This window comes from Phacochoerus africanus, chromosome 11, assembly GCF_016906955.1.
Source record: "Phacochoerus africanus isolate WHEZ1 chromosome 11, ROS_Pafr_v1, whole genome shotgun sequence".
Classification (NCBI taxonomy): Eukaryota; Metazoa; Chordata; class Mammalia; order Artiodactyla; family Suidae; genus Phacochoerus; species Phacochoerus africanus.
Genome location: NC_062554.1, coordinates 46476432 through 46499809, shown reverse-complemented (window position 1 = coordinate 46499809; position 23378 = coordinate 46476432). Strand labels below are relative to the sequence as shown.

The window sequence follows — 23378 nt, the reverse complement described above, 5'->3', positions numbered from 1 at the left end:
TTACCCCGAGGCAGTGGAGAGCTGGGTCTCGTGTGACAAGTTCTGCTTAGTGTTCAAGTCCACTTAGGGCCTGGACAGACCACTTCGCCGGCCTGAGCCTCAGTTGCCCAACATGCACAGGAAGGCCTCTCTGGAAGGACTTGTGTGAGGATGAATGAGAGTCCATGCCTAACGATACCTCTTAGATGGTGCTCCGTACCTCTTAGATGCCTCTTAGAACTAAGGGTTGGCTGGTTTTAGTGTTGATGGCGCCAGGATTCCGCATTAGAAATGGTGGAGGCCTAAATTTCCAGTGGAGCTGCAGTATGGACCAGGAGGTCAGGGGCTGTGTTTTAGAAATTTGGGGGAAGGAGAGTCAAATGGATATAACGAGATGACTGACGTGATGGGGCCCTGGGTGGGAGGGGGTGCGCGAGGGAGCAGCTGGAGAGAAGAATTCAGGGTGGGCACATGGAGATGCCCAGTTGGCAGCTGGATTTGGGGTGGGTCTTCAGCATGGAGATATCATCAAGGCCGTGGGGACCCCTACAGGGGACCAGACATCCGCCCCCAGGCAGCCAGTCCTCTCTCCTCCTTCCCCCAGTCTCATCTCTCCCCAGAAGAGCACAAAACCTGTAGGTCACCGTGAAGTTCAGGGGCAAATGGCTTATCCCCTTCACCCTCCTCCCCATCACTTCAGGATGAGGCTGGTGGATGTGAGCCAAGCAGGAAAGATACAGGAGATGCCTTAAGAGATGCCCGTCCATCCCTTTCCATATGGACCAGAGGGCAGAGCTCCATGGCTAGAGGTGGTGTAGAGGAGGAAGCCTCCCACTACCTGCCCACCGCTCTGGCTCTTTCCACACCTGAGTGCCTCCTGATGAGCTCTCTGCTTATCTGATGATCCAGAGGCGGGGCCTTTGTAACCAAGAGAGAAACAACCACAGTACATTGCTAGGGGCTGGTGTCTGGCTGATAACGCTCGCTCCCGGGGTGCTCTCACCCGGGGTGCTCTCACGTCCTTATCACAGGATTGAGCCCAGGCTGGCTAAAGTCACACCTTCCCACCAGCACTGTTCTTTCAGGGCTCAGCCTTGCCAGCCAGCCCCTCCTTCCCCCATTCCCTCCAACTTCTCAGCAACTTTGGATGAGTTGCTTTTCTCTGCACCTCTGTTTCCTCACCTATAAATGGGGACGTTAGGCCAGATGGTCCCCATCTGAGGGACCCGCCACCCCAGCTTGAGGGATTCTTAGCCTGGCCTTTCCTCCCTGGGTCTCCTTCTAGCTCTCCATCCCTTTGACTTCTCTCTATTTATACACAGAATTCACCCACAACATTTCAGTTTTCCAATAGCATCATTAATTACCCCAGTAATTAAACCCAATTAGCAGTTGTAGGGGCCTTTCTGAGCGAGGAGCCATTAGCCAGGGTGGAAATGCATGGGAATGAGAGAGAAAGAAAACCCACCCTTTCCCAGCATTAAAAATGAAAGCAGGAGACGGCGGCAAAGCAGAGGGCCCCAATTAAGCTGGGGCCTCACTCATTAAGCTAATTTGACATGCCATCCCAGCAGCCTCTGATGGGAAGCCCTCCGGTGGAGCTGGCTGGCAGATGTGTCCAAGCTTCCTGCTCACCTTGGGGGATAAGCCGAGCCCCAAAGTACCCCCTCCAGGCCTCCAGCCCCCTGCTCAGGGAGGGGTGTGAAGAGTCAGTCGATTCTTCATTAGTACCCACTGCCCACTTCCTGGACATCAGGGCAGCTAATAACCTAGAATGGGCAGGGTTAGGCCAGGGGAGGGGGAGGGGAGGGGAGGGGAGGGGGTGGTGCAGGCCAAGGTGGGAGGAGCAGGGGTGGAAAATGAGAAGGAAAAGAAAAACCCTACTTTCAGGGGAGCCTCAGGAAAGGCAGAGGTTGACAGTCACTCCCCTCTGGGCCCGAGGCTGCGGGGACGCTCCCCCACCCCCACCCCCAGGGATGGCTGTGAAGATTCAGTGAGATTATGTATGTCAGTGCCCAGCACATCACAGCAGTTTAATTGGTGGTGGCCGGCGTTAGCCCTGTGCACGCCTGGTCCTCCCAGCCCCACTGCCCGGGAGGCGACAGGGGACGATGCCATGATTCACAGGTAGGGAATCCCAGGGAAAGGAAAAGGAAGATTCACCACCAGAGATGGGCAGAGTTCAGGCTGGATGTCATGTTTCTTAATTCTGGACTAGGAAGGAAAGAGAGCAGGGCGAGAGTATGTCTGGAGTGTCATCCCTTGGTCCAGGGCCACTCTAGGCTCATCCAGCCCTGTAGTCCTGCTACGAGTGGCAGAGCCCAGCCTCACTCAGCCTGGAGGAGGGGTGGAGGGGCCTTGCCAACAAAGAGCCCTTCCCAGCCCCACCAGCATGGCTGCCCGCAGGCAGGGGTCCCCTGTATCGTGTCTACCCTCCCCCACGACTCTGGGGTATAGTAGGTGTGTGCTGGCCACTCATCCCATGAAAGAGGGGGAGGGAGGCCACGGGCGGCCGTGTGGTGCTGAAGAGCAGAGCCTCTGGAGCCAGACCGCCGGGTCAGGTCGGCTTTGCAGACTGTGTGACCCTGGGCAGGTTACTTGACCTCTCTGTTTCCTCACCTTGAAAAGGGAGACAGTAATCATACACGGCTCCCAGAGTTGTTGTGAGGATTAAGTGAGCTAATATCTGTAAACACGCAGGCCTGGCACAGACAGGTAATGTACACGTGTGAACTGTTCTTACCATCTGGCAGCGGGGCCTGCCAGGAACCGTCATCCTCTTGTACTTTCCTAGGAAGGAAAGGGACCATGTGAGACCCAGCTTCTGCTGCTGAGGGCATGGGCCCGGCTTGGGGAGGTTGCGGTAGCAGGTGGCACCCTTCCCACGCTTAGGAGAGGGTGGGGGATACACCCGCCCCACACACATACAGACCCCTGCCAGGGGCCACCGCTGGACCTTCACGGGCCACTCTGGACAGTGCGGTGGGCAGGGCAAGGAGTCCATGGGGATGGGTGGGGGGGAAGGGAAGGGAAGCAGGTGGCCACAGGGGCTGGGCCACATCCCCGCAGCTGGGCGCTGTGCCCCGCTGCCTACGTGCTAGCTGTCTCTGCAAGGCAAGAGGAGAAGCAGGTCCTGGCACGCCGGGCCCCTACCCAGTGACTCCTGAAACCCCAACAAGTCTGAGCTGGAAGTGGGACTGGGCGAGGCTCCTAAAAGATCTGTGCTGGGCCCAGGGATGGTGGGGAGGAGGAGGCTAGGAGAATGGGAAAGACCCCCAACTAGAAACTCCAGCGCTGCCAGTGACCAGGGAGAGTGGACAGGGCTCCTGGGGGAGTGACCAGGGCGTGGGATTTTGTCCCCCTGCCTTTTGGGTCCCCATATCCCACCTGCCCCTGCCCGAGGGGACAGGAAGAGGACAGGCTGTGACAATGGCAGGGACCTGTTTCTCTCAGCATTTTGCCAAGAAGAGGTGATGATTTCAGTGCTGCTGAGAAAGGAAGAGGAGGAGAAGGGAGGGGGAGGAAGAGGGTATGGCAGTGGGGTGCTGGGAATACAGTGGGGCCAGGCAGGGAGGTTCCAGGACCCGGGACATGGAGGGCATTTCATCAGATGCCCTCACTTCATCCTTACCCCAGCCAAAGAGGTGCATGTGCTTAAGCCCATTTTATAGGTGAAGCAGGCTGGGCTTCGGGAAGGTTGGGACGTGTTCTGGGTCCCACTGCTAGTGATCACTGATGCTGAATTGCAGCAGGACAGAATGGCTACTACATCCTGGGTGCTGGGGAAGGGGCAGCCCAAGGACAGGACGTGTCCACAAGGTCCTGGGCCATGGGGAGTCTTGGGGAGAGAGCAGGATGAGCCCCCGGTCAGGCAGACTCACCCCCACAGGGAGGCTGCACCCCCATATCAGGACCCTCTGAAGGCCCCGCTTTCTCTGGCCATCCCAAGTGGGGGACCATGGGTAGGAAGACAGCGGTGAGCCATGACTGCCTGCCCTCTGCCACAAAGCCGAGGCAGAGTTCAGACAGACCTGGAGTGAGCAGAGGTTAGAACCACACATAAGGTTCTGCTTCGTTCTGTGGTTAAAACCAGAAGAGGTTAGCGCAAGGGTCAGGGGCGTGACCCCGGTCTTGTGGTCTAGGTTGGCACTGACATTGAGATGCGGCCTGGGCTAGTGTTGCGGGATTCATGTTGGTTGAGAAGGATGCTGTCCTGGGTTACATGGGGGTGGGGGGGTGGGTACAGTGAGTTGGGGGTTTCACAACGAAGGGCTCTCATCAGAGAGGTTGGTTGGGGGTCCAGCAGCCACCACTTGTGTTTGGAGGGGAAATGTTCACTTTCATTTGAACCTTGGACTGGGCAGAGGATGGGGCCGGGGGAGCTGGCTGGGCCTGAGCGGGTCGAGTGTGGGGGCTTTCAGAAAGGCGTGGGTTCTGAATGTGACGGAAGGACCCTTAAAAGACTCTTCCTTTTTCCCCAATCCTGCTCACCTGTTGCCTCCTGGAATGATCCAGGTCACTCCAGGCCTCATTCAGATGCTCCCCAGACATAAGCCTGAATTTCAGAGGCATCAGAAGTCTGTGCTCTGTGGGGTTTGGCTTCTCCCCTTGGCCAACGGAGAAGCCCAGCAAGCCCGCAGCCCGGGTCTGCTAGGGCCTGGGGGCCTGGCTTCCTGGCTCACCCCCAGCCCCCTGCTGGAGACCCTTTAGGGGAGGCTCCTGGGGCCGCACCAGCTGAAGGTCAGTCAAAGAGGAGCTGTGACCCCGAGCGTTTGCCAATTCCCTGCTTCTTGCGTCCCCCTCTGGTCTGCACTGTCGATCCTGCCCAGCAGAGAGGCTTCTCACCGCCCAGAGTGCAGCAGATTGAGACTGCTCCCCGCCCACCTGAAGCCCAGGAGCAGACCGGGGGCAGGCGGGGGAGGGGGGGACACCCCTGACCGGGAGGTGTGGAGACTGACCTGCTGGAGTCTGGGACCAGGCTATGTGGCAATGGAGGGGCTTCACCAAGTGGGGGGCACCCCCCACACCTGAGTCAGGCCTAGAGGAGACCCATCTGCAGGCCCTGGAGCTCCCCATTCCCATGCTTGACCCCCAAAATCTGCAGAAAGAGTCCCAGGCGGTAACCCTCAAGGGCTGGCTCTGTTCTTATACCATCTGTACAGTGAGGGAGCTAAACCTTGGGCTGCAGTATGGCTACAATATCACTCCTACGGTCCTGACCAGAGCCTCCTGCCCAGAAATGAGGTAGCAGGTGTGGTTCCTGCGGCAGCCACCTTCTCCATCTCAGGCCTCTTCTCCTTGTCAAGCTGCTTCGGAATCAGGTGAAAGGGAAGAGGTTGCCTGTCCAAGAGTCCAGAGTCACCAGCTGTGGCTCCAGAGCATCTTCACAGAGGCCACTGCATTTCAGCTCTGGGGACCAGTGAGACCACAGCCTTCCTGTGCGGCAGGGTCAAGAGACAGCCTCCCCACTGCGCCCCAGCATCCCTCTCCAGACCTCGCCATTGCGCCGGCAGGGCAAGTCGAGCGCAATCCCGCCGCCGTGGTAGAGTGTGTAGACACGGCCTCCTGAGCTGCGGGGGCTGCTTCCCCCTCATCCCGTGAAGAGCAGTGCTTCACCGCACAGCCTGCGGCTGGCTCCCACTCCAGCCCTAGAGTCCCTCCCGGCAGGAGAAATTCTAACCCTAAAGCCCTGCCTAGGAGGAGCCCCCAGAGGCAGGGCTGGGCAGGCGGCAGAGCGGCCAGCCCACGTGGAGAAGCCCGGGCGTTGACAGAGGTGCTGGGAGCCACAAATGCCAGCCCAGGGTGGGACGGATGCAAGGCTAGTGCTGTAGGGTCCAAATGCCACAGGGAGGGAGTGGTGTGTGTGTGTGTTTGTGTGTGTGTGTGTGAGAGAGAGAGTGAGAGTGAGTGAGAGAGAGAGTGAGTGAGAGAGATTCATGTTCTAAGGCCTCAAGGCTGAACAACCTGCGTGGCAGCAATCAGGCTGCCTGCGTTAAAAAGAAAGACAGAGGAGAGCCAGGCCTGGGGTGAGAAGAGCAAACGGCAAAACTTAATGACTTTAATATGAAAGAATTTGCCACTAATTAAGCACAAACACTCCACTAATGCAGAGAACACATGTTGTGGATTTCACTTAAGCAGGAACCAAATGAGGTGAAAATCCTTGCGAAATGATAGCAGTTTACCAGCCCAGGGAAGATGCTGCCCGGCCTCGTTTCTGCTCTAGAAACACAGCCCCTGGTCTCTGCAGCCTCTTTGCACGGCGTGTCTCCCTGTCTGTGGCTCTTCCCTGAACCACCCCTTGCAATGTTTGCCGTCCCCTGGGGACTGCAGGCCACCCCATACAGAACACTCCTGTCCTGAGAGTAAACAGATCGGCTCCAAATTCCCCAAGTCTCCCCTTCCCTCCAAACACATCTCGCTGCCCCTCCTCCTGCTGGCCAAGAGCGGGCTCTCCAAACGGGAACCTGCAGCTCCTCTGCCCCAGGACAGATCAGGACACCTCCCCTCTGGAGCCCCCCAGCCCTGTTCCCTGCTCCCCTTCTCACCCAGCTAGCTCCATCCCACACTCCAGCACCCCTGCCTGAGCTTCAAGCCCCTTCCTCTAGGCTGGTGGTCTTACCTGGAGGTAGTTTTGCCCACCCCACCCCACCCCCGGGAACACGGAGCAATGTCTAGAGATGTTTCAGGCTGTCACACTTGAAGGAAGGTGCTACTGTGAGGAGCGGGTAGAAGCCAGCGATGCTGCTAAACACCATGCGGTGCCTGAACCGTTCCCCACAAGGGGGGATTATCAGGCCCCCGAGTGTCAGCAGGGCCAAGGCCAAGAACCCCTGATATTGAAAAGTGGCCTTATCACAGCAGGTGCTGCTCAAGATCACACGGTGGTGGAGTTCTCTTGGCATAGTGGGTTAAGGATCCAACATTGTCACTGCAGTGGCTCGGGTGGCTGCTATGATACAGGTTCAATTCCTCGCTGGGAACCTTCCACATGCCTCAGGCATGGTCAAACAGAGTCACAGGGTGGGTTGATAGAGCCAGGATGGAAACCCGCTTCCCTGACTCCTAGGCTATAATGGTAATAATAATATGACCTTTCCCCAGGATTATAATAATAACAATAATAATACGACCACTCATGTAGCAGAACTTTATGCCAGGCACTGGGCTGAGAGCGTATGTACATTATCTCACTTAATCCGCAAATTCACGGGAGGAGATTGTACTATAATTGTTTCCTTTTTGGCTGCACCCAGACCAGGGATGGAACCTGCACCACAGCAGTGTCCCGAGCCACAGCCATGACAATGCCAAGTCCTTCACCTGCTGGCACAGAGAGGTTGATGCAGCTGACTCTGTCACCCAGTAAATAAGGAGCAGGGACAAGGCTAGGTCTGTCTGAATCCCAAGTCAGCGCTCACGGAGGAATTACTTCTATAACCACCACCCCATATTCCTCTTAACCCGCTCCCTTTCAGTCTCCCACCCCAGCCCTGCCCTTTTAGCATGAGCCTTTCCTGAAGCTGGCACCATATACCCACCTGACTGCCTTGCCCTCCCTACATCGACCCAACCCCCAGCCATCAGTGCAGGCAGCTGCCTGGAGCTGGACAGGGCACCCACAGAGCTGGGCACTGGGGTGGTCTGACAGGCCCCTCCTGGTAAGAGGCAGATGGAGAGACTTCCGCTTCTAGACAGGTGGTGACCATCGGCATGGAACCCGCAGGGTTCAGGCAATGCACCTGTCACCCCTGAGCTTTTAAAAGGTTCTCCTTGGGAGGCCTAGGGAATTCTTCCTCTGCTTTCTCGGCAGCCCCCATCCTCTCCCCCCCACCCCCCTGCCACTCTACCCAAGACGCACACACACACACACACACTAGCCTTCTGAGAAGGCCGCTGCCTGCAATCCCCAAAATGTGTCGTTAAAGATGCACACTTGCTGAGGGGAATCCAGGCTGCCGCGTGTCTGCTGTGAGACGTGTCTGCTGTGAGACATGTCTGCTGCTGCAGCTGAGGTAGAGAGGCTGGCGCTGGCTGCAGAGATGGCACCTGTCAGAATCCTGGCCTTAGAGCCAGGGGGTTCCAGGTCTTTGAGGCCTCAAGAGCCAGGCCAGGCCGGGAGAAATCCAGGCCATGTCGGGAGGGGTGCGGAGCTGGGAAGCGTGCAGATTTTGCAGGGCTGAGACCTTGGGAGCAGGGCTTCAGGGCCACAGCTTGCTGGGGTGAGAAGAAGATTTTTCACCTTCTGGTCTGGAGCGAGGACAGTGGGGCTGGGTGCTAAGAACTGGGACAGAGGAGAGAGAGACAGAGACATCAGGACATGGCAAGCGGGGTCGGGGGCAGACAAGCTCAGACAGCCCTGCACCCTTTGGGGGTGTAGCCTCCTGGTGTCTGTCAAGGAGGAGATTTGGGCCCTGACCTGCGTCCCTTCCGTGCCGATGTGAGGCCTCACCTCCTGTTTCTGTCGTCCGGCCCTACCTGCCCATGCCGTGCTGTGTCCTCCTGTATAGGTCCTGCTCCTTGGCTAATGTGCAGTTTCCAGGAAGTGACAGTCAGACCTGAGAAACAGCTAACCTTGGCCCAGCACCCCAACTGGCTCAGAGCCTTCTCCACCAGCCGCTTGAGGCCCCCTTATGCTTACTAGATGCCAGGTCCGGGGCTGGAGTGCTAGTCTTTCTGCTCAGTACGAGAAATGCTGTGACAGATGTATGATGAGGCACTGGGGCCCTCAGGGTGCAGGAACTCCTCACTCATGGTGGGGGAAGTGAGGGAAAGCCTCCCCAAAAGTCAAGGCTAAGGTCATTCAGGAAGGATGAAAAAGGAGTGGGTGAGTAGCCAGTATCTGCTTTTAGCGGAGGGAAGAACACAGCAGGGACCTGGTGGTCTGAGCCTACATGACAGGAGAGAGCAGGGGAAGGACAAGGCTGGGCGCTGGGATGCTGAAGATAAGGTCCAGAGTCCCAAAGGACTTTGAACTTGATCCTGAGAGCTGCAGGAAGCCATGGAAGGATTCTAAATCGGGAATGATTTCTATTTTAGAGAGCAGAGAATGGATTCGAGGGGGAGGTCTGGAGGCAGGTGTGTGTACCTGGCATTGTAGCACAGTGGCCTAGGTGAGAGCTCACTGTGGCCTGCAGCAGGGGCAAGGCCTGGGGAGAAGGAGGGGACAGGGTTGCAGAGATGAGATGGTGGGTGCTGGGTTCAAAGGAAAGGGATTGGGGTAGTCCCAACCCGGGAATGTTGAGAAATAAGGAAGTAAGACTCTGCTGGAGGTAGGCGGCAGGGAAGGGGCTGAGCTGGGTCGGGATGGGGGGAGCTCAGGAAGACTCTGGATGGGGGCCAGTGGGGGATGGAGAACAAAGATGAATTCAAAAGCATTTAGGAGCTGGCATCAGCTGTGCTTGGTGAGTACGTGGCTTGGAAGGGCCCTGTGCACCCCGGCTCTGCCGTCATGCAGCCTACATTTTCCTGGCATTCCATGTGATCTGGGTGGGCTCCTTGGAGAGGCCGGGCAGTGAACAGAGGTAGAACAGCCACTTAGTAGGGAAGTTCCAGAGGCTGATCCAGAGAAGGTGCAGAGCGGGGGCAGAGAGAGAGCTGGACAGGTGACATCTAAAGCCTCGTCTTCCAGGGTCGTGGGGTCCAACACTCTCATTTATAGGAAAGGAAATAAGGCAGAGAAGCAAACTCTCCCAACTAAGGCCATACAGAAAAAAGTGACCAAGTAGTGGGGACCAGAGCCTGCCTCTCCCAGTTTCTAATGGGTACCTTCCCTCCCCACCACCCAGCCAGAGGAAAGGTGGCAGGTAGGCCATGAGCAGTACAGAGAGGACTGAGGGGTGGAGCCTGAAGCCCCAGATGGAGGGGGCCAAAGAGGCTTCCTGTTCCTCAGATGCTGCTGATGACCAGCCCTGCCCTGGGCTTTGGGGACAGGCAGCCAGCATGAAACAGGCCTGTCGCAGAGCCATCCAGGTGTCTGATTCATCCTTGTCCCCCAGCCTGTCCTGCTAGGTTTCAGAGAGAGAGAGATGGGACTTTCCAGAGCAGCCTGAACTGCCACCACTACCTCTGGGCTCCTGCACTGCAAGGGAGCAGGGCTGGCCCGGCCTGTCTGGAGGATCCTCGGCTCCTGCTCCAGCTCCTTCTGGGGCTTTTCCCAGGCTGCCGCGCCCCCTCCTCACCCACGCACTGTCCTCACCCGCCCAAGGCGCCGGGCGCCAGCCCCACAGCCCATCATTAACCAGCTCCATGTGGGGAGTCGGGGGGGTGGGGGCAGTTATGCATCAGCCAAGAGGAAAACATCGGCAGTTTCTGTGACCCCAAATGAGGGGCAGAGGCGCCTGGGTTTGGACAGTAGCAATTAGCCCCTGACTGTGGGATCTTGGGATGTTATCACCTCTGCGGGCAAGGTGAATGTGGAGAGGACTCAGGGCCCCAGGACACCTTCCCCAGGAGACGCGCTAGCAGTGAGCTAACAGCGGCAAGGGACAGGGGCCCTTGGCCCAGACTGGGCCCTCACAACTTCTTGCTCTTCTGAGCATGCTCGGATCCAAAGACGGGTGGCCAGGGGCGCAGGGATGAGAGCCTGCCAGCTGCCGCTTCTCTGTTCCCTTACTCAGCCCTTTGTCCTGGGCCACCCTGGACCCCATCCTGGGTGTGGAGGGGAGGCTGCAGATGCAGCTTGGGTGCTCGGGGAGCTCCCGGACTCAGGGAAACGTGCCTGGGGCATAGATACGAGACAGGACAAGTTCAAAGGACTTCAGCAAGGGCCCTGCTCATGTGGGTTCTTGCTGGCAGAACGACTGGGTCCAGGCAACACTGATGGACAAAACTTCCCAGGGGAGGGGACCCTAGCAAGAGGTTTCTCTCTGAATCTTACCCTCCACCTCGCCAGCCTCTCCCCTGGGTGGGCAGGCCTTAGCACGGGAAAGTGAGGAGCTAGCCAGCCCTGGGAGTTGACATTTGGAGAAGTGTCTGCCTTGGGAGGTGGGGAACTCTAACCTTTAAGTCACTGCTGACTCAGCAAGGATGTCTGGAGGCCCCCCCTCCTCCCCACCAGTGAGTGAGTCATCCCCACTTACCACTTTGCTGGTTTCTCACCGGATGTCCTGTTCCTTTTCTGCCAGTTCCAGGGCGGGGAGCAGGGGAGCATCCCTGGAAAGCCCTAGAATAGATCCCAAAGGATATTGGTTGCAGAGAGGCTCTCATCGGGAAGCCCAGGGCCTCCCACTCAAGCCAGGCCTGCCACTTCTGCCCATCCCACTGAGGGCACATGGGCAGAGTCTCAGGGCACAGAGGAAGAGGCGGCCACACCAGAAATCCCTGAATCCCCTGTCCCCAGCCCTGCCCTTCACCCACCACAGGGGCCCAGTCCCCGCCTGCCTGGCTAGGGAGAGAGGGGTCTGAGGTTTCAAAGGTTGGGAAGAGAAACTGGTCGAGGTGGGTATGGGGAGGAGAGTGCCCCCCACACACACATACACACTCTGGGCCACACCCCGCTGCGTGGGAACTTGTGGCCCCAGCCTGGGATTAGCTCGGTGGAAGGCAGGGCAGGCGGGCAGGGCCCTGGGGAGCAGGTTTGTCGGCCACAACTGAGGAGCCTTTGTGTTTTGTTGCTGAGCTGGGGCTTTTGCAGGTCCATGACGTCTCAGGGGCCGGCCCAACGCCTGCCTTGTTGGCTCAGCACTTCTGAGAAGCCACGATGGCAGCTCGTACTGCCCAACCCCAACGACAATGGGGAAACTGAGGCACTTGAGCACAGAGACCTGGGACTGGGTCCCAGACCCTGGTGCTCCCAGGGTGGCCAGGGAGAAAATAGGCAGTTCTTGAGGTCAGGAAAAGAAATAGTCTTTAATAGCCCCCCTGGACATAGGAGCCTCTCTGCTGAGCACTCGGGTTCCTGTAGTTCTCTCCACTGGCACTCCCCACCACTCTGGCTTCTTCCTTCTCTGCACATAGCGTCCTCCTGCAGGTGCCTCTAGCTGGGGCTCCATCTCTAGCCCCCAGCCCCTTGACCCAATCCCCCACCAAGCCCACAGGGTCCAGGGTGGCCCACAGGCACCATGGCTGCAGTATTGTAGCTGGTGTTTGTGCCATTTCTACAATCTGGAGATTATATTCCAGGAGGGACACCACCTCAAATGAGGCCCTGGGGAGTTAGATTGAGAACCTGATTGATTCTATTTTTAATGGCCCAGTGGGAAGAGCTCCTGGCTAGGTGCTGCTGTTCAGTGTCCCTGAGCAAGTGATCCAGCCTTTCTGGACCCTGGTATCCTCCTTTGTAAAATGATGAGTTGCATGGTCCACTGAGCTCCACTGTGCTACCATTTTGGAGGTGGTGGGTCCCACATCTGGGGCAGCCTCATATAAGAGGGAGCCTGTGGGGAAGAAGAGATGGTCCCTTCTGTGGACCAGCCCTAGCTAGGGAACCAGAGAGAGTCTGAGGTTCCAGGAAAGATCACCTGCTGCTAAAGAAGAGATGATGGTGGTGGTGGTGATGGAGGTGGTGGTGATGGTGGTGGTGGTGATGGTGTTAGAGGTGGTGGTGATGGTGGTGGTGATGGAGGTGGTGGTGATGGAGGTGGTGGTGATGGTGTTAGAGGTGGTGGTGGTGATGGTGGTGGTAGCAGTGATCATAGAGACTAACACTGAGCACTCAATTTTGTGCTGACCTCTGAGTTTCACATGTACTCATTTAATCATGACAGCAATTTTATGCGGTAGACATTATTATAATCCTCATGTTGCAGATGTGCAACCTCAATGCCAACGGAGGCACAGAGAAGTTAAGTCGTTTGCCCAAATTTTCACAGCTCGTAAGTGATACAGAGAGAATGCAAACCCACACTGTCTGGCTCTTCCCAACCTACTGTGCTGCCGGATGGTGACAGGATATCCCTTGAGAGGGTGGGTGGAGCTTAGATAATGTGGCAGAGACACAGGCATCAGTGTTTGGGCCGTCAGGGCTGGTGCGCTTGGTGGAGAAGCATGGACCGGCTGGGAACAGCAGCTGTGTGGTCTCCAAGGGGCCTCCCCTGATGTCTACCCCTTCTGCTGGGCCTTCCAGAGAAGACTTACAGTTCGCTTCTTCCTGCACAGAGCAGGGCCCTCTTCCTGGGTCCCTGCCTGCATCCAGCCCTTTCTGTCCCTTTTTGATGGTGACTACAACATTCTGACCCTGCCTGTCAGAGTCATGGGGTGGGATGTTCCCGCCTCTCTGAAAGCCTCCCAATCTGCCCAACCTAAAGAATGGGGGAGGAGTTCCTATAGTGGCGCAGCGGAAACGAACCCGACTAGTATCCATGAGGGTGTGGGTCTGATACCTGGCCTCACTCAGTGGGCCAGGGATCCAGCATTGCAGTGAGCTGTGGTGTAGGTCGCAGATGCAGCTCGGATCATGCCTTGCTGTGACTGTGGTGTAGGCCAGCAGCTACAGCTCTGATTCAGCCCTTAGCCTGGGAACTTACATATGCTGTGGGTGCAGCTCTAAAAGAAAAAAAAATAAAAAAATAAAAAAGGGAGGGGGGCATTCTCGCAAACCTGGCATCGTCTGACCAAGATCAGGGATGGGGATTGGAGGCTCTGGGTCCCTAAGCCTGGAGTAGGGGGAGGAGTAAGGCAGGATCCTCAGACCTTACCAGGCTTCCCAGCCCCTCCCAGTTCCAAAACGCAGGCTCCCCACCGTCAGTGACCCCAAGCCCCACACTCCAAGAGTCGCCTTTGCCCACCCCCCCAGCGCCCCCTCCCCTGGCCCTGCTAACAGCACTTCTAGGCACTTTTCACCGAAAGCATTTTCACTGCAAACATTTTGCTGCATAACCAAGTGGCCACGAGGCAGTTTTGCCTCGAAAGATAAAATAACTGGTTGACAGTTTGGTTTGACAGTTTGGTTTCAACTCGTTGAGATGCGCTAGCGCTTCCTCCAGTTAGCGACGTTTCTGATGGCTTTATCGAGCTGACAGAAGACGATGATTCGCCTCAAGAGTTGGTTTCGTATTTTGAAACACACTACATTGGAGGAGAAAGAGGCTGAGGGCCTCAAAGGCACAGAACTGAGCCTCCGTTTTCCGTAGAACTTTGGAGAGTCTCTCAACGAACGTGAGACAGTGTGCCGAGAACACACGAAAGCACGGAGGCCTTCACAACGCAAAGCGGGGTTCACTTACACACATGCACCCCCGTGTTTCTAAATGGATATCTCTCTTAATGAAAGAAGAAATTTTGGTGAAAAATAAAAAGTTCGATGCCAAATAAGGAGATGAATCGACAAGCCAAAAAAAAAAATGTATAAAATACTATGAACAGGAGTTCTCTTGTGGCACAGCCAGTTGAGGATCCTGCATTGTCATTGCAGTGGCTTGGGTCGCTGCTGTGGCTCGGGTTTGAGCCCTGGCCCAGGAACTTCCACATGCCACAGGCAACGCAAAAAAAAAAAATACTGTGAACAAAAGACTTGAAGACGGGTGCTTACTGCTGAACAAATACAACCCACAAAATAAAATCATTTTTTTTGCACAGGATCACCATGAATCTACACACATTTTAAATTCCAATATTTTGTACTTCGTGAAAAAGTCTTTTTAATTTTGTTATTCATTTATTCCATTTCATTATATCCTTTTTTATGCCCTTTTTGATTTTTTATTATTTTGTCTTTTTTGGTAAAATTGTTTTATGGCCAGTTAGTTGTGGGGCAAAGATGCTTATGATGAAAATAGCGGACAAGGTGAACGCCCTCTCTGTGGGCAGAGAGGCCGGTGCCAGGATGAGCCTGCCTGCTCCTGAGAGGTCCTCCCAGCCTGATCGTCATGGGGCAGAGGAGCGACGGCCCAGGGAACCCACTTGGTGCCCGCCATGGGGTTGCTCTGGGAACCTCACACTGGAGAGGAGACGGCAGCCTCAACCCCACAGGCGTGGGCTGGGGAGGCCCACCTCAGCCTGCTGAGGCACTGATGGATGAGAGGGGCCTTCTGGGGGCCTGAACCCCTTGCAGTGGCCTCCCGTCCCCACACCCAGGCCGCTATCAGCCATCTCCCCTCCTGGTATTCACAGCACTGCAGAGTGAGGTCACTGCTGAGAATGTGGCCAACGAATGTCAGCCTGTGCTCTAGGCACTGAACCCGCTTGTCCCCAAACCCCTAGGGGGTTAGAGGAGATGGGGTCTCGGCAGGCTTGGTGGACAGTGTCCCGCTCTAGGCCCCCCCATGCCCTGGTACCAATCCCAAGATGGATCTCGGTGTCCACACCCCTACCCCCCCACCACCACCTGTGGCCCAAGCCCTCCCAACTGGCTTTTCTTGTTTTAGCTTTGGGTGGTGAAAGTTCCCCAATTATACCCACATTAGCTCAGCTGCTGGGCAGCCTCCAGCAGGCTGGGTGAGTAGAGGTTGGGGCATGGGGGAGGGAGTACCCATTTATCCGGCTGGGAGGGCCTCGGGCCTAGCCGCTTGCCAACTGGCCAGTCAGCAGAAGTGCTGCTGGGCGGACTGGCCCACTGACCTCACTGTGGGACTGTGTCTGGGGTGGGGCCACAGCTGGGCTGGGCTGCAGTTCAGGGAACCAGACAGTCAGGGCCAGAAGGGGCCACTGGGACTCGGGGGTGCAGCCTGTTCCCTGACAGGGGAGGAAAATCAGGCTTAGGAAGGGACAGTGACCGGCCAAGGTGCCAAGGTGGGCTCACCATGAGGCAGGCTGGAAGCCAGCCCTCCTGACTCCCTGCCCTCTCCAGGCTTCTCCTACCAGCGCATAGTGTTCTCTGCTGGGGACATGTCAGGACCCCACAGATGGGCCACAGGGACAACTGGAGAGGTGGGGTGAGGACACCACAGGTGGGCCTTGAAGGGCTGTGCGGATGTGAATGGGTGTAGAGAAAGAAGGGGGCACATCACGGAAGCTTTCAGAGCATGGCAAGGGCCTGGCGGAGGGTCAACGATGTATTTATTCAGCAAGCATTTCTTAAGTGCCTACTGTGTGCCAAACACAGAAGATACTGCAGTGACCTGGAGACACCTGACCTGTACACCTGTACCCTCTTGAGGGGAGGTGTGTGGGGGTGGGGAGGGGAGCATATTTCATTGACCATGGCCTTTAGAGCCCTTAGGGGAGTATGCGCTGATCCCAGCTCCATCACGCAGAGGCAAGCCTGAGACCCGAGTTCCCACTCTGGAACACCAGACTCCCTTGGGGGGACGGTGGGGGGCACATTAGTCTGGGGCCTGGCACTGACGTTATTGATGGAGCCCAATAAAGTTCCTGAGTGAAGGAGGCATGCAAGGACAGCCAATGATGAAGCTGGGAGTGAGCCCCCTGGAAGGGACGGCTGCCCCAGGTTAGGGGCCTGAACCAAGTTCAGGGTTAAGGAAAAGCTCAAACAAAACCATTCTAGATGGAGTAAAGTAAATCGGTGGGGAGACTAGAGGGGATTTATTCATTCATTTGATGCCACTGATCATTCCCTCTTTCTTGCACGTCTCATGGCTTCCGTTGCCATTTATCTGGCCCCAGATATTTACTGAGCACCTACTGTGTGCCAGCTGCTGGGCTGGGTGCCAGGGTTACAGGGATAGAAAAGACAGACACTGCTCTGGAGGAGCTCACTCTCTGGCAGAGGAGAAGCCAGAGGTGTGAACAACCACATTTCCAGGCAGAAAAGAGTTGGGAGGATTCAGGAAGCTTTCCAGAGGGGTTGGCCTGAGTGGGATGGCCATAGGCGGAGAAGAGGAAGGGCTTTCCAGGGCCTTCTTGGGAACATTGGGAACAGGGGTCTAGAAGTGCAGTGTCTGCAGGCTCTGTGCTTCTTGGAGGGTGGGAATGAATTGCTTGTCGATGTGACTCTAATGCAGATGATAGACCCAGAACATGGTGTATAAATGGGCGGAGGGAGGGAGGAAACCCAGAAACGTGGCATCTTCTGAGGAAGGGCCCAGTCTGACATGGTTGGAGGACATCACGTTCAGAGAAATGTGGACAAAAAAGCAGCGCCCGGATGATGGGAACCTCAAATGTGAAGTTAAGACTTGATTGTGAGGCCAGCGGGAGCCAAAGGGGGCTGAACCCATGCAGTTCCCACTTGTCTCTGCCTGTCTGTGCGAGAGGCAGTGCACCCCGGGGCCTGGGCACCCAGCCCTTCCTGAGGGAGAAGGTGATGGGGTGGCCATAATGACGGCCACTGCGGGCCCTGGTGCTCACCCAGCGCTTCCTGCCTCCTGACGCTGCCTCATCCATCATATCATTTGGTTCTCCCAGCAACCTGTGACGGCATTATCCGCCCCATTTATCAGACGCGGGAACCGAGGCCCAGGGAGGTGAAGCAGCTGGCAGCTCCTCAGCAGGGCCTCTGCTCAAAAAGCAGCACATTGGACCCTCCTCGTCAAAAATGAGGGTGTGGATGGCTATTTATTGCCATGGAACCACATTGATGGTATATCACTAAGTGAAAAGGCAGCCCATGGAACAATGTGTACAATATGATTCTGATTTTGTTTAAAAAAAAAAAAAAGATGATCACCTCAATATATAGAGAAAAAAGAAAAAGAGGATACTTCTTATAAGATTATCAGTGATATGTCTGAGTGGCGGGGTCATGGGTTCTTGTCATCGTCTTCTCAGTATTTGTCAGTATTGCCCACAGTGTTTCTATAACAAACGATTGTTATTTTTATCGCCAGAATCTTTTTACATCATGGCTCTGCTAGAAAAGAAAAGACCAGCATGCAGGGAGTTGGGGTGGGGACTGTAGCAGTCCCTGACCACCCTCTGCCATCTCCCTCCACCAGGTGCCCACACCCAGGTGGTCCAGGTGAACGACTCCATGTATGGTTTCATCGGCACAGATGTGGTGCTGCACTGCAGCTTCGCCAACCCTCTGCCTGGCGTGAAGATCACCCAGGTCACATGGCAGAAGGCCACCAATGGCTCCAAGCAGAACGTGGCCATCTACAACCCCGCCATGGGCGTCTCGGTGCTGGCCCCCTACCGGGAGCGCGTGGAGTTCCTGCGACCCTCCTTCACTGACGGCACCATCCGCCTCTCCCGCCTGGAGCTGGAGGATGAGGGCGTCTACATCTGCGAGTTTGCCACCTTCCCTGCGGGCAATCGAGAGAGCCAGCTCAACCTCACTGTGATGGGTAAGCTAACCGACCACTCTGCTCGGCAATGGCCAGGGGCTTGGCCATCCTCGATGGCCCCAGGTGGTCCCCTTCGGTTGGCATGCTCCTGTGCTCCGGGCATGGCCCTTCCGGTCCCTTCTGGCCAGGCTCTTCTAGTTCACTGGGGATGGGAGCGGGGCTTCAGCTGTGGGCAGAGCTGAGGATCAGTATTCAGCCTGGAGACCCATGGTGGGGCACCTTCCAGGTGGCCAAGAAGCAGGCAGACGCCATGGTAATGGGGAGAGCCTCTTGAGCCGCGTGCCTTGAGCACGCCAAGAGTCCAGGACGACTTCCGCTCAACAAAAGGTGATATAGACATTAGAGCAGGAAGGTCATGGGTTAAAGCCAAAGAGTTCCCTGTGAGAAGTGCTGGGAGGAGCTTTGGTGAAACACAGCTGAGAGACGAAGGTGATCAGGGGGACCTGAAGCAAAGCCTGGAAGGTACCTGTCCTCCCGGGTTTGTGCCTCCTTGATGAAGCAGCAGGGCTGGACCCATGATGTTCTCTGGTTGCCCGCAGCCAAACCCACCAACTGGATAGAGGGCACCCAGGCGGTGCTTCGAGCCAAGAAAGGGAAGGATGACAAGGTCCTGGTGGCCACCTGCACCTCGGCCAATGGGAAGCCTCCCAGTGTGGTGTCCTGGGAAACGCACCTGAAGGGCGAGGCAGAGTACCAGGAGATCCGGAACCCCAATGGCACAGTGACTGTCATCAGCCGCTACCGCCTGGTGCCCAGCCGGGAAGACCACCAGCAGTCCCTGGCCTGCATCGTCAACTACCACATGGACCGCTTCCGGGAGAGCCTCACCCTCAATGTGCAGTGTGAGTGGGGCCGGGCCTCCCGGGCGGGCACCGTGGTCCCCTGCCCCGCCCCCACCCTCACCAGCCCTCCCTCTTTTGGTCTCACCTCTTGGCGCTCTCCCCACTCCCTCCTTCCGTCACCCCCTTATCATTCCTCATCCTCCCTTTGTCTTTCTGAGGGTGCTCTGTCCTCCCCTCTTCTCCGCCCCTACTCCTCACGTTGCCCTGCTCCTCCTTCGTTCCCCTTGCTGCTTCTGCCAGAGGGTCTGTGACCTCCATTCCCCCTGTCACTCTTCCCCCTCTTCTGGCTGCTGCCATGTCACTGTCTTTGTCTGAGACTCCCTCACCCAAGTCCCGCTCTCCTGACCTCACCCTTTTCAAACATCATCTTTTGCCCCACAGATGAGCCCGAGGTGACCATCAAGGGGTTTGATGGGAACTGGTACCTGCAGCGAATGGATGTGAAGCTGACGTGCAAAGCTGATGCCAACCCCCCAGCCACCGAGTACCACTGGACCACGTAAGTGCCTGGCCGCCTTGCAAGGAAACTTTCTGGTCCTTGGCGGGGAGGGGGCACCCACCCCACCTCCAGGAGCCTTACACAGGGAGGAAACAAGGGTCTAGGCTCAGGTTTCTCTGTGAGAAGAGGAGGGGGCCGCCCCCGTGTTTGACATCGGTGTCAGTGGGACAGACCATTCTGCCGGGGGGCTTCCCTCATGATCTGCCTCCCTTCTTCTCCCTAATAAAGAATTTTGTCATTCTCCTTTGGTGATTCAGTCTGAATCACTCCCACCCCAGACCCCAGTATTTATTTTTATCAAGGTGTCCCCAGGGAAGCTGGCTTTCTGGAGCACCCCCAGATCTTTCTTTGTTCCTATTCCTTCTCTCCAGCACCCCCAGATTCTCAGGGAGAAGGCGGCAGTCAGCCCAGCACGCCTGTGTTCATGGAGCACCTGCCCCAAAGCCCATCATCCCATTCATGGCCTCATGGTCTTTGTGCCTGGACCTCAAAGGATCCAGCCTCCCCCTCCAGCCAGCTCTGATGGCCTGAGCCAAGGGTCTTCCCATAGAAGAGCTGGATAGAACACACAGAAAGACAGAGATGTGGGGAAGCCAAGAAGTGGGTGAACATGGGTGGTCAGAAGATGGCTTCCGGGAGTAGAGGACATGGCACAGCTCAGCCCTTGGTTACCACCCACTTCCTGGAACCAGGAGCGCTTCAAAGGTGCGAGTGGGCAGGGCCCAAGAGGCTGCTGGGTCCAACAGAATAATTGTGTGTGGCATCAAGGATCAGGAAGAAGGAAGAAGGTCCCCCATGTTCAGGAAACTTCTAGGATACTCCCCCACATGAAAAAAAGCCTCTGACTTGAACCAGAAAGAAAGCAAGATAATGAAGTGGAACCCAATACCTCAATGTGGATCACATCTTATTACCTTGTTAAAATTCCGGGCCATGGAGTTCCTGCCGGGGCACAGTGGGTTAAGGATTGGGCATTGCCATAGCTATGATGCAGGTCGCAACCTGAGGCTCAGATTTGATCCCTGACCCAGGAACTTCCATATGCTGTGGGTGCGGGGGGGGGGGATTCTAGACCGTGACCCCAGTGGTGCAGCTTCAACAGATTTGGGGTTAGGACCCCTGATTATTAACCAGCTACCCAGGAAGTCAAGGACCAACTACCAGGAACCATGAGTAGTGAAAAGAATACTGCCAAGAGCCCAAAGATCTGGCTAGAGCTCCAGGTGATACTTACCAGCTGTGTTTCCTTGGCCTTGAACCTTATTTCTCCTCTGTTAAGTGGGACCAGTACCACTTGTCCTGTCTATGTTTCAGTGCTATAATCATCAAATGTGCAACACTGAATAATATAAAACCACCACATGCAAGCAATAATTGTTGTTTTTATTGTTTTTAATCCTTCCAAGACAGACCCCGCCTATTGACTCAGCCAAAGGGCAGGGGGTCTTGGAGTCAGGTGGGTGACACAGGGGCAGCTTCTTGGGGCTGGAGGGTCATAACCCTCTACCTTGTCTCCCCATCTCTACAGGCTGAATGGCTCCCTCCCCAAGGGTGTGGAGGCCCAGAATAGAACTCTCTTCTTCAGGGGACCTATCAACTACAGCATGGCAGGAACCTACATCTGTGAGGCCACCAACCCCATCGGTACCCGCTCGGGCCAGGTGGAGGTCAATATCACAGGTAGGACGCTGTGTCCTTCCCTGCCTCTCCCACCACTTCTTCTTCCACTGCCAGCATCCCCCACCTTTGGGTTGTGTCATTGGAGGAAGTTTGCATCTCCTTTTCCTGTTTCTCTGGTTCTCCTTTGAGCTCTGGCCATTGGTCTTGCTTTGCTTTGCTTTTTCCTTTGTGAAGGTTGTGCATGAGACAGGGTGACTCTGGTCAGAGAGGGGCAGGAGGGAGGCTCCGGAAGGGCGGAAGTAAGTGCTGTTTGCAACAGTGCTGTTGGGGGCGGGGCGTGGTTAGAGCTGCCAGTGGGTCTGCCCACAGAGCACACCCAGAACACACCGTGTGATGCTGGCTTGCTGGCTTGCTGGCTTGGTGGGGTGGGCTTGCAAGAGAAGCTTGTCTTCTCCCAGCTCTGCTCCTGCAGTTCAGGAAAGCCCTGTGGGCTGGAGGCAAAGCTTGCCTCAAGCAGGAATATGGAGGGAAAGCCAGGGTGGAACCCAAAGCCATGGTGGTTTGTGTGCTCTGTGCCTGGATTGCTGTTTTCCCTGCATTTTCCTCTGTCAGTGCAGGTGGGAGGGCGATTCAGCCACCTGCCCTCTCAGGGCAAAGGGAGCGCAGGAGCTGGGATGCCCTAGGGGAGACGACATGTGGGATATAAAAGGAGCGTGGGCGTCCAGGTCAAGCAGCAGGACAAGCCCTCATCTGTAAAATGGGGATAATATGATGTGCCTTGAGGGCTTATTGTCAGAATTTACATTATGTAGGTCAAGCACCTAGCACAGACCAGTCCATCAGTCAGTGCCCTCTGTTCTCTGATTATTTATCTTAACTCCATCATTACCGTTCTTAATGGAAAGATCAAAACAAGCCAGTCGAGGGGTAAATTACCATCACAGCTTCACACCCGGGGTATCTTTAACCCTGTACCTGAGCTGGTTGCAGGGTGAGAAAGTGGCAGAAAAAACCTCCCAGGTCCGGAAGTGATGTCATGCTGCTGCTGAGCTGGACAGGAAGTGTCAGAGGCAGAGCCTGGGGAAAGCCAAGACGGCGCTTCCCCCAGGCTAGGGCTTGGGGGTGCCAGTAGGTTGGCAAGGATGGGAAGGCCAGAGTCACACCCTTCTTGGCCCCTGGAAGAAGTTTGAGCAAAGCTCAGTAAAGAGCCTCCCAGGCGCCTGAGCTCTGGTCCCAGGGCAGCAAGGCCACAAAGGGTAAAGAATAGTCCTAAGGGAACCTGACTCCCTTCAGGACAGCTGGTCCTGTGAGGCATAGCACAGCCCTGGCCTGAGCGTGTTCGCATGCTGGCTCTTCCTGGCCGAGTGGCCTTCCCCTCTCTGAGCCTCTGCTTCTTGATCTGTCATACGGACTATCACCATCATACTTATCTCAGGTCTCTTAGGATCAGGCCAAATGCATCATCCACTGCCTGGCACACAGCATGGGTTCCTTGTGTAAGGACACCTTCCCCAGCCGTGGGCCACCAGTGTCACCTCTGCACCCCCTCCACCACTTCGGCTCTCTGGGGAAACTCCTGATTAGGAAATCAGGGGCTGAGGCCAAGAAACTCGGGAGCAGAGACCTCCCATCGATCCTACTCCCCAGCATGAGCAGACCGGCCAAGGCCCTGCTAGGCTGATGGGACCAAGTGGTGCTGCCCAACCCCAGAGGCAGGGCTGGCACAGGAAAGTCGGGGCCTCCCTTCTCCCAAAATTCAGGAGGACGCAGGATGACCGTGAGTCCAGGAAGTCATCAGGGCATCACACCAGGTCTAGGAGCAGGAAGGGAGGAAAGGCGACAGCTTCCCAGGCCCAGGCAGGGAAACTGTGGAGGTGAGCCATCTCCTTGGCTGTGATTGCTCCAGGGCTGCCCTTCATGGGATCTGTGTTCAGGCTTAGGTGGCTTTGCGGGCAGGTGGGCTGGGGCTGCCCAGGGCTCCAGCTGGAAGAGGCATACAGCGTATCCTCCCCTGCTCCTCAAAGTACAGAGCGGGACAGGGATGTCACCAAAAGATACACACATGGGCGATGAGAAGGGGCCTGCATAAGGGGACTCTGTGGCTGACAGCTCAGTTAGGCAGAAGCCAGGGACGTGTGATGCTGACTGAATCATTGATGGGGCCCAGGAGCAACTTAGCTGGCTGTCCCAAGGGAAGGTCTCCAGCCCCCTCAGGAAGGCTCAGCCAAGCAGCCTGAGCCTTTTCAGAGCTGTTTGTTCCTGTACTTATGGGTGATTTCCATGCAGCCACCAACCCCAGCAGCCTTCATCCCA

General features: G+C 56.3%; 1 protein-coding gene across 1 annotated transcript in view; it reads left to right on the top strand.

Moving 5' to 3' along the window:
• Positions 1 to 23378, top strand: part of LOC125110777 (nectin-1) — a 65550-nt gene that overhangs the window by 32289 nt on the left and 9883 nt on the right. Inside the window, exons 2-5 of the mRNA XM_047752355.1 lie at positions 17754 to 18104; positions 18644 to 18946; positions 19328 to 19445; positions 20974 to 21125. Coding sequence (XP_047608311.1) covers positions 17754 to 18104; positions 18644 to 18946; positions 19328 to 19445; positions 20974 to 21125 — 924 coding nt within the window. The remainder of the gene's footprint in view (positions 1 to 17753; positions 18105 to 18643; positions 18947 to 19327; positions 19446 to 20973; positions 21126 to 23378) is intronic.